General features: G+C 30.5%; 1 protein-coding gene across 3 annotated transcripts; it reads left to right on the plus strand.

Annotated features, from left to right (window-relative positions):
- Positions 1–2,527: 2,527 nt before the first annotated feature.
- LOC101490501 (ADP-ribosylation factor GTPase-activating protein AGD1-like) lies at positions 2,528–9,282 on the plus strand. 3 transcript variants are annotated; one of them, XM_073368178.1, is made up of 20 exons: positions 2,528–2,574; positions 3,270–3,346; positions 3,520–3,615; positions 4,169–4,239; positions 4,478–4,540; positions 4,680–4,724; positions 4,864–4,929; positions 5,039–5,086; positions 5,193–5,288; positions 5,371–5,412; positions 5,667–5,888; positions 5,988–6,116; positions 6,241–6,465; positions 6,551–6,640; positions 6,955–7,281; positions 7,430–7,575; positions 7,646–7,739; positions 7,906–8,071; positions 8,167–8,413; positions 8,661–9,282. In XM_073368178.1, exons 1-20 carry the CDS (start codon positions 2,543–2,545, stop codon positions 8,767–8,769), a joined length of 2,391 nt encoding a protein of 796 aa, XP_073224279.1. In that variant the 5' UTR covers positions 2,528–2,542; the 3' UTR covers positions 8,770–9,282. The 3 variants fall into 3 exon arrangements, with proteins under 3 accessions (XP_073224279.1, XP_004501749.1, XP_073224280.1); XM_004501692.4 differs by lacking the exon at positions 2,528–2,574 and adding an exon at positions 2,685–2,991 and having other exon boundaries at positions 3,515–3,615; XM_073368179.1 differs by lacking the exons at positions 2,528–2,574; positions 3,270–3,346 and having other exon boundaries at positions 3,527–3,615; positions 4,478–4,547.
- Positions 9,283–10,841: the final 1,559 nt, after the last annotated feature.

The following is a 10,841-nucleotide window of genomic DNA, read 5'->3' on the forward strand; positions in this document are numbered from 1 at the left end:
CGTATGATGAGCGAAAGTCTTGAGATTTATTTTCAAAAATTTAGTAAGCATTAGAAATTATATGATATATATAATTTATAAGTCTCCTTTAGAATTAATTATTTAAAAGTTTCATTTTTTATTTTGCTTCGTGAACTAACACTCTTATTAAACAAACCTTATATCTTAGTAACAAATGAAATGACTTAGATATCAAATCAAACACAACAATTGTCTTTACAATTTTACTTTACACAACTTTATTTAAAAATATCATCTCAAAATAATAATAGTTAATTAGATTTATGAATTATAGCGAAGAAAATAGATATTAAAGTGCTAGTCACGTCATAAAAGAATAACTCGAAAAGATATTAAAAGTGGCATTAGCATATATAAAATTCACAAGACAACTAAATAAATTACAAAATAGTTGAATGATTTGAATTTATAGTAGTAATTACTTTTCTTTCGACGATAATAGTAGTAAAACAAATGTATAACTTAAGTGCAGTTTAAAAAAGACATTTAGAATATAATAATTCTAGAAATATGTGCATTTAGAATATAATAATTATGGAACCCGATATAAACTTTGTTTTTATTGTATTAGTATGAAAAACAACATTACTCTTCAACATAAGTGATTCCTCCATTCCATTTTAAATATATATCTCATTTGAGGTTTGTACAATTATTTAGAAAATAATTAGTTGATTTGATTTCAATGATAAAAAAATTTCTTTACTGAAATGTTTTTATTAATTGCAGTTAGCGGAAAATTTTGATGAGTTGAAATATAATAAATAAAAGTATTAGTAGAAAAAAGTAATTAATGTTGTATTGATATTGTAAAATGACAAATAATTTGAGACAAAAAAAAAATAGCGAATGAGACATTTAAAATGAGATGCAGGAAATAATTGTTTCCTTGTATAGTTGATTTGTCATAATAAAATAACAATTTACAAATTTGTGAAAAATCTAAAACATTTGGTTAAAACCTAATTTGTAGTCTCCGTTCATCTTCAGCTCACATATCTCTTGTGTCGGGTCTTTTTTGTTGAGATATATGGGACAAAAGCAACAAATATAATATCACTAATGATACAATTATAATGTATAAGGAAATATTGAAACTTGATTTGGAGAACGCAAAGTTCAAAATATGGATTAGAAGTTTCAAATTATCATGTAGACAAATGTGTTCTTATTATTGTTCCTTAATTACTGTGGGAAATTTAATTTTGTAAGAATTGTGTAAATTTTAATCATTGTCCAATTAATTTATTGCACAAAAAAAAAAATTACATTGTAACAATGGATCTACTTTGAATGATGGAAATTAGAAACTATCAAGATCTTATGGTTTTAAAAAAAGAGAGGAAATGACCTAATAAAAAATGTCTGAAAGAAGACAAAACATGCGGTTTATTGAATAAAACATCAATAATTGACATTGACATAAATTAAATAAATTATTATTGATATTGTAAATGAAAGATAACACAAAAATTATGTAAGTAAATATTAGACATAAAATGAAACACACATTCTTAGTGGCTAGCAATCGTCTATGTAAAAAGAAATATTCGTGAAGGAGAAAAATATATCAAAGTCAGTTATTCAAATGAATATTAACATCAGTTGTACTTCATCAAACACCACAAAAGCACGTCTCGAGATTGTGTGTTTTCTTGAATCTTGGTTCAACTAAGAAAAAAAAAATAAATATTTAAACTTACATTTGTTACAGAATAAATTCATATTTAATAAATGATAAATAGATAATAGAGAAACGTTTATTGTATTATGACCTCTTATTAATGTTTGTTTTTTGTTGAATTTTTGTTGTTGTTGATGAAATAAAATGTAATAGATGAAATGAAATTGTGTACTATGTGAAAAATAGAAAGAAAATATATTATAGCTATGACAACTAAACAAATAAGTAAATTGACAAATATAGAATTATGTTACATTTGATTAAGTGTCAAATAAATAGTTTGGGAGTCTATTTTAATATAGGCTAAATTAGTCCCTTAACTTAATTTCAGGTAACGTTTTAGTCCTTATCTTTTTTTTTTTCCGACTTGGTCCTTTATTTTAATTTTAAGTGACAATTTGATATTTTATGTTTTAAAATTTTAACAATGTTATCATTTTTTATACAAAAATTCAAAAAAAAAAAAATTCAATCAAAACTCATAAAATTAATTATATTCTTCAATATAATACAAATTTCATCAAATTCGTAACGCAAATCTTCAAATAAACTCATATTTTTATACTTTATTTGATATTATTAGGAATATCGAAAAAAAAAAGATAAAATACTAAAACGTTACCTGAAATTAAAGGACCACAAATGTAATTTAGCCTTTAATATATTATAATAGATTTTATCCTCTTCTTCTCCTTGACATCACATTAAATGTTTATTTTCTTGATATTATTTCTTCTAGGCATGTAATTGGTTGTGAAAAAATAGAATTCCGTTTTTTGACGTAATCGACTGAATTTGAGAATTATTGTTAGTATTTTAGTTGATTCATTGTATGACATGCTTCAACACTTGTATATGATCACAAGTTGGTAAGGCAAAATAATTCAAAACTTTCTCTATTATGATAAGCACTTATTGAATAACTGTTTAATTGAGCTATTAATTGTATTTAGTTGTGTTGCGAGGTGAGTCTAAAGAGAGAGAATAAATCAAAGGGCCAGTTTAGATTAGATTTATAACTAACGACAGACATGAAAGATCGCAACTATTGCTTCAAATGTGCTCTAAATAACTTCAACGAAAAATATAATTAAACAAACCAAATACACCTCTCTTTTTTTTTCTTCTTTTTTTTTTGGCTCTCACCTTAGAATAATTATACTTTTAGAGCAAAACAAAAAGAAGAAGAAGGAACAACGTGACAACAACTAAAAAAAGAATATATAACATTGTTCTTCACTATGTATTTTGCAAAACTCAACGATTCTCCCATGTTTCGGCAACAGGTTTTTTTCTGTGTTTTTTTTTTAATTTTATGTTCGTTGAAACATTGTGTCGTGTTGTTGTTCTTTGATTATTTACACAGGTAAAAATGCTAGTTGTTTTTATTTGCATGGTTGATTCATTTTTTATTTAGAAGCGGGTCATGTAATTAATGTCACGTGCTTTATACAGTTCGTTGTTGTTGCTGTGCTGAGTTATTTATGCATCATGAATTTGTGTGAATTGATTGCTTAATTAATTATGTATCATTAATTATGGGTACGTATAATTTTATATGCAGCTTCAGGGTTTGGAAGAAAATTCAGAATCGTTACGTTCTAGATGCTGGAAATTCTACAAAGGATGTCGAAAGTACACGTGAGTTTTCCATACTATGCCATTTCATTTCATTTTCTTTTTGTTGAACTTTGCAATTTGTAGAATTTGTTCATAGACTCTTCCTCTTGTATATAGTGGCATAACATAAAATTACTGTTCTCATGTTATTAAACTTCTAATGTCTTAATACCTTCAACCTTTATTTAGGGAAGGGCTTGGAGAGGCATATGATGGAGACATTGCATTTGCAACTGCCCTTGAAAATTTTGGGGGAGGGCATAGTGATCCTCTATTTGTAACTTTGGGAGGTAACTCTTATTGTTCTCTTGTCTTTTCTTATAAAATAAACCTAAATGATTTCTTTGCTGTATGCTTGTTGGTTAATAAGAGGCATTGAATGGAGATATGTGTTTTTTGGAGGTAAAATACCTTCGGTTATATATTTGCTCTGACCCAACATGAAGATTTTGAATGAGCATAAAAACTTAACAAGTCATACTTTTACTAAATATATGTAACATTGACACATCAAAGAAGACATGTATGAGTTTTTGACATGTGTCAGTGTGCGACATGACACTGACACTTGTGATTACATACATTCACTTCTATTTTTTTAAATTATTATTGATGTCTACGTGTTTGTGTCTTGTCTGATATATGTGTTTGTATTAAAGCCTTCATAGGGATTGTGTGCATGATATGTTTAGAGCTCTATAATCCAGATATTTTAGTCTACATCATACTACTTTTATTTAGTCTATTCCCATTTTTTTTAACCAATGCGCTTCATTCAAATATTCCATTAAAAAAGTTGCCCTTTTCTAACTGGGTTTTGATCCAAACAAATGGAATGAGCAGGACCTGTAATGACCAAATTTGCTATTGCTTTGAGGGAAATCAGTACACACAAGGAACTTCTTCGGTCACAGGTAATGATATGCCAACTTGTATAGTCACTTTCTTTCTTATTTTTCAGCTATTTATGCTTTTAGGTCTAACAAAGTGTCTGTGGTCCTATTGTCTATTTATGATCCTTCTAAATTGGATTAAACTACAAGATAATATTGTTGAAAATCCTTTGCTAATATGTTTTGTGGAGTAACTCATCTAGAAATAATTGTTCTAGTTAATATTGCTAACCTGACTATACTTGATTTGGCTTCTAAGGTGGAGCATATGCTGAATGACCGGTTACTAAACATCCTAAATGTCGAAATCCTTGATGTCAAGGTATATAGTGAGTAGCCTAATTATTTTAAATGTTCATACATAATTAATAGTATTGATTATTTTATGCGAAACATGTGGTATGCTAAGTCATCATACCTGATGATATGTCATAATTTAACATTTCAAGTGATGCTTGCAGGAAGCTCGGAGGCGTTTTGATAAAGCTTCCCTTCTATATGATCAGGTGCTTATGAAAATTGCATAATATAATGATCTCTGCAACCATGTTTTTCTTTTCCTTCCACTGCATGAGTGTCCTGAGCCATACAATTTATTTTATGGAAGAAGCATAACTCAAATACAACATGGATTTCATGCTACAGGCACGAGAGAAGTTTATGTCATTAAGAAAAAGCACAAAGTTTGATGTTGCTGCTGTCATAGAAGAGGTACGTTCAGTAGTACATCTTTGACATTGTATTGACAAACATTTTATATATAATCTTGTCATGGGTTACCATGATTTTTTTAATCTAATTTGGTAGAGAGACATTCCAGGAATTGCACAATGCAAGAACAACGTTTGAGGAAGCTCGTTTCAATCTGGTAATATTAGTGGAATAAAAGAATATACTGCTTTTAATAAGCATAAGAGTATGGAACTCATGTATTCAGCTCTTAACTACGAAACATATTTCATCCTCTTTTCTAGGTTGGTGCTCTTCATAATATTGAGGCTAAGAAGAGATTTGAGTTTTTGGAGGCTGTCACCGGAGTTATGGACGCTCATCTTCGATACTTTCAGCAGGTATATATAGCATAGTCATATATTACATTTTCCATATACAATTTTGATCTTATGCCAATTTTAAAAATTCTTTCTCTTGCAGGGATATCAGCAGTTACAAGAGCTGGAGCCTTTCATTATTGAGGTTAGGAAACACTTCAATGGCGCAGATACTTATCTAGTTTTCTTTTGATTATATGTTTAAATTTATTGCATTTGGAATGAATATACTTCCTCAAAACACAAAATCTATGATAACTTGAGATGTGAAAGCATTGAAACTCATTTGCAACACAAAAATGGCATGTGTCGTGTATCGAGCAAAATTGTTGGTTCGAAGATATAGTTAACATTGACTGAATGGAAGATTTTCTTTCTTGTATTTGCTGTGTGTTGTAGGTTTTGGCTTATGCACAAAAAGCAAGAGAAAGTTACAATGAGGAGCAGATTTCTCTTTGTGAAAGAATGGTAGAGTACAAAAAACTAAGTTATCAAGAAAGTAGGTTGTCCTTGAATGGCCCTTATGGTTCTCCCAGAGGGGAAGGTGCGCATCTGCAACCCTTTTCTAGGAGATCAAATAGTGTGGTAGATGCAGTAGCTGAATCAGCTGCAAATGGAAAGGTATTTCAGGATATGATGTTTCCCTTTACTTCATTACAATCCCGAGTTACATGCATTGCCATCCCCTTATCTCATAAGTTGAGCACTACATATGTGTAGGTTCGAGTCATTCGACAAGGTTTTCTTTCCAAACGTTCCTCCAATTTGAGGGGTGACTGGAAGAGAAGGTTTTTCGTTCTTGATAGTCGCGGAATGCTTTACTACTATCGTAAACCATTACATGGAAGTGTAAGTATCAAAGTCAAACTAAAAGTTAAATTAGTATCTAAGTATTGGTATCGTATATTAGGTGATGCCAATTTTTTCACCATATCTTGTTACTGAATGTTTAGCATGTACCTTACCATTTCAGAGTCTCAATCAGCAATCTACACAGAGGAATTGTGCTGGAGAAAACAGTGCTGGCATTCTGAGTAGGCTGCTTTCTTCACATTACCATGAAGTTGTTCCTGATGAAAAATCTGTAGCGCGTCACACAGTGAATCTGCTGACATCAACAATCAAGGTTGATGCTGAGCAGTCAGATTTAAGGTTCTGCTTCAGGATTATTTCACCTTCAAAGATGTACACTTTGCAGGTATGCACATTCAATAAATTGGATTTATTAACATATAGTTGGTATTTATCATTGCTCTTCACTGTGCTTTGGACAATAATTTCAGGCAGAAAATGCTCTTGACCAGATGGATTGGATGGAAAAGATAAATGGAGTCATTGCCTCCTTGTTGTCTGTACAGACACTAGGTAGAATGGTACGCAGTGATTTTTTTCCTTTTTTCTAACTAGTAAAATACATGTGCATCTACACAGGTTGGGGAGCGTGACATCGGTTACTTTATTTATCTCTGAGAAGTTAACTAGCTTTTTTTTATATAAGGTTTAAAATTTAACATGGTTAGGTGAAACTTCAAAATGTGACGATGCTTTTCCTGTCTTATAAAATCAAATTACATTACATGCTCCTTATCCAATTCCTTAGTATACAATCCTCTTCTTTTACACACATCCTTTGATGCATATGCATTAATTGTGACTATTATAATTATAAAAAACAATTATGTGACAGTCTATATCAGCTGACTCAGAAAGCAGGGACAGCGACTCTTCCAGCAACTTCGACTTGTTACAAAGTTCTCAAGAGTATGATCGATTATTGAGTGCTGATTTTGCATCCAAGAATTCCACCACTAATAGATTATCTGAAGAGTTACAGAAGAATAAGCAGATTGTAAAAGTTGAACAGCCAATTGATATTCTAAGAAAGGTTAGCGGGAACGACAAATGTGCTGATTGTGGTAAACCTGAACCAGACTGGGCATCCTTAAACCTTGGAATCCTAGTATGCATTGAATGTTCCGGTGTTCATCGTAATCTTGGTGTACATATATCAAAAGTAAGTAGTTCACGCTGCATATTTATATCTATATGTTTCATGTCTTATCAGAATCTTTTTGTTTTGTTTGTTTTTTTTCTATTGGTATTAAGGCTTTCTGTTTTCAGTCCTCACTCTTGCAACTAAGATGGGATGACATTTTTCGCAGATAAGATCACTGAAACTTGATGTAAAAGTGTGGGATTACTCTGTATTAACAATGTTTCAATCGTTGGGAAATCTATTCGCAAACTCGGTTTGGGAGGAGCTTTTGCATTCAACAAGTAATTCACAAATTGATGAAACTCCTTATGGGTAAGTATTGCTGATATTGATAGGATTAACTGTCTAAATTTTCGCTAAGATTTTGCATCCTGCATTTCAGTTCATCAAAAGTTGATAGAAACAAATTATGCCATGCAAAAAAACCAGAACATGATGATCCTATTTCAATAAAGGAGAAATTCATTCATGCAAAGGTAATCTAATGCTTATTTTTAGTTATTTCTAACTTAGAAAGCAATATTACTTTTGCCAACTCAAACTTTGGTGCTTGGAGATTATGCTATTTTTTCCATGTTACAACAGTGAAATCATAAAGTAACGTCTTGGAGATAGATTTGATATTTGTTTCTCTTATCACAGTATTCTGAGAAAGTCTTTGTTCGACGGATTCCTAAAAGCCACCATCTTCTTTCGGTGGGACAACAAGTGTTGGAATGCATCTATGCCAATGACAAGAAAGCCGTGTACCGCCATATTGTCAAATCGGATGCGGATGTCAATGCTGTTAGTGCAGAAGCATTATCCGGTATGTCTTCTAATCCAAAAAAGTCCAAACTTCTGGAAACTTTTTTGCTGTTGAAATTTGAAAAAGCAGGATACAAATAATTAATTTCTATACAGGCTTTTTTTCTAATATGTCTCCAAGTGATTCAAACACATCTTCTAAAAGTAAAAGTCGGCTAATGGAGAACATACAAGAGGGTTCTAATGTGCTTCACTTGGCATGCCTAACGAGTGATGCCGGGATGATAGAACTGCTCTTACAGTACGGCGCAGATGTAAATGCTATCGATTCAAGAGGTCGGACACCGCTGCATTACTGCATTATGAGAGGGAAGACTACAACTTCAAAGTTGCTTATTACAAGGTAGTTATTATTTGGAGGGCTTCTACATATTCCAATTTTTCTCCTTACGTTACAAAGTTGTCTATATTCTCTATCAGTGGATTCTATATCCAAATTGCCATAAGGCTCATCAAACAGTCAGTAAATTCTATACATACATGCCTTTGAATTTGTTTTCTCAATGGATATAAAAAAAATCTAGTGTATGTGCTAAACATTTAAGCACATAATTAAAGTGCTATGTTTGATCAAGTACAATTATTTTCAGGGGGGCAAATCCACTTGCTGTAGATAAAGAAGGCAACACTCCTCTAAAGCTTGCACCAGAACCCAGCGCTATTGGCAAAGACATTCTTACTCTCTTAACAAGCAGATGACATGCTCACAAAACTTACCGATAGCAACTTTATCTACCTCACGTTTCTAAAAAAACTATACACATGATTCCAGGAGTACACATCCAGACAGAGAAAACATTGTGCTTTTGTTCGAAAAATATATTCTTGGACGACATAAAATATGTGTTTTCTTTAGATGTGTGCTTTTGAAGTGACCTTGTGAGTGAAAAAAATTCCTCCCAATTACCATAAGGGATCAAAAAAATCCATATGCAACATTTGTACAGAAAATTGAGGATCAACTAGTAATTCATACTATCATATAGAGGAGCAACTAGCACGAGGAGCCTGGAGATGGTAGGTTGTTTTGCTATGCCACATGTTTGTGGTTATCATCTTTTGTTGTAAAATGGGATAGGATGTTTAATGGTTCATCACATCCATTTCAATTTTCAACTAGAGTCTGAGTTTTGTAAGATTCATTCTTTACAAATTTTTGGGAATTTATCATGTGATCAAAGTTATACAGGGGTTGTATATAAGTTTAATTAATTCTTTTCACAATTTTTTGAAATCGTTAGAAACCACGGTACCAAAGAGTTGAAGATGAATCTCATATTAAAAATAAGTTTGAGAGTTTCATACAAAAGAAATTTTTTTAGAATATTTGATATTCATAATTAAAAATATATTAAACTAATGAGTATAACAGTTCTATTTATAGAGTATATTTCTATTGAAAATATGTCTAAATATCTTTAGAGGATTTTATTATATTTAGATTAAGATTTGAATTTAAATATATTTAAGATTAGAATAAGATATCATTAGGATATATAATTTATATTTTTGTTTAGAATATATTTTGGATTTATTCTTTATTTTAGATATATGATATGTTTTTATATTGCAATTTAGTTCTCTATACAGATCAATAAATAAAAATTTAAACCATGTCATTTCACATAAAAAGAATAGACTTCTCCGTACAAAATATATCATATATAATTTTGCTTTTACAATTATAAAAAAAAAAAATAAACCATCAATTTCAAATTTAACCAACTAACTACTTATGTTTAACCAACAAACTAACTAAAAATCAAATTTAACCAACTAAATAATCTCCTATACTAGTAACTAAAATATTTAATCTTATAAAAAATGAAAGGAATAAACTCATAAATTATAATATATAGCAATATAGTATTTATTTACTTTTGAATGATTTACATTTGTAAGAAGCTTAAGCACAAATTTACCAAATAATAGGCATGGCATGTTATAATTTGAGAACACAAACAGAACATCTAAGTTTTATCCATTAGATTAACACAAATGAGTTGGATTTTTAAAAAATAAATACAAAGTAAATGTAAAATAAATTGAACTCAAAGACAATTAGTTGTTCTCCTTTTTTTTTTCAGTTAGAAAAGCAAAGTTTTCTAAAAAATCCTTCCATCCAAAGCATGTAAATGGTTATGTGGTCCTTGTTTAATTCCTTGGATATTTATGGAGAGTACTAGTATGTGAGAAGAAGCCACCTCTAGGGGAACATAAATTATTAATTATCTACGGCCAACTACTCTACAAAGTAGTGTCATTATTGCATTAGTAGTAACCTTTATTTTCAATTTTCATTTTCGGAAATTAGAATATTGTGTGTTAGCCAATACCTTTAATATTGCCAATTTTGTTGCTGATGCAATCATTATATCATATACGTATTTCTTCTTTTTCAATCTTTTTTTTTTTCCTTCAAAAGGAAGGATACCATATATAATAACTTTGTTATTGCCACATTTAAATTGGGGTTGTTATTATACACAAAAAAGCAAGTCACTTTAAAGTTGTGTCTTTTCTGAAAGGAGATAAACTTCTTATCAAAAGGTATTACCCCCTCAAACAAAGTCTCGGATTTGAGTTTTGTGGATGAAAAAAAGTGTGGTTGACTGAGAAGACTCTACTAAAGGTGCTCTCTCCAAGGTTCTTCAACAGAGATTAATCATTGGTAAAGTAAGTGATACTTTCCACCAAGAAGATAGTTAAAAAAAATTGAACTTGAAGACTTCATCCATCAACTTGTAGAAGGTGGCAAGGCAAAGTGTAAA

Source organism: Cicer arietinum, chromosome 5, assembly GCF_000331145.2.
Source record: "Cicer arietinum cultivar CDC Frontier isolate Library 1 chromosome 5, Cicar.CDCFrontier_v2.0, whole genome shotgun sequence".
NCBI lineage: Eukaryota > Viridiplantae > Streptophyta > Magnoliopsida > Fabales > Fabaceae > Cicer > Cicer arietinum.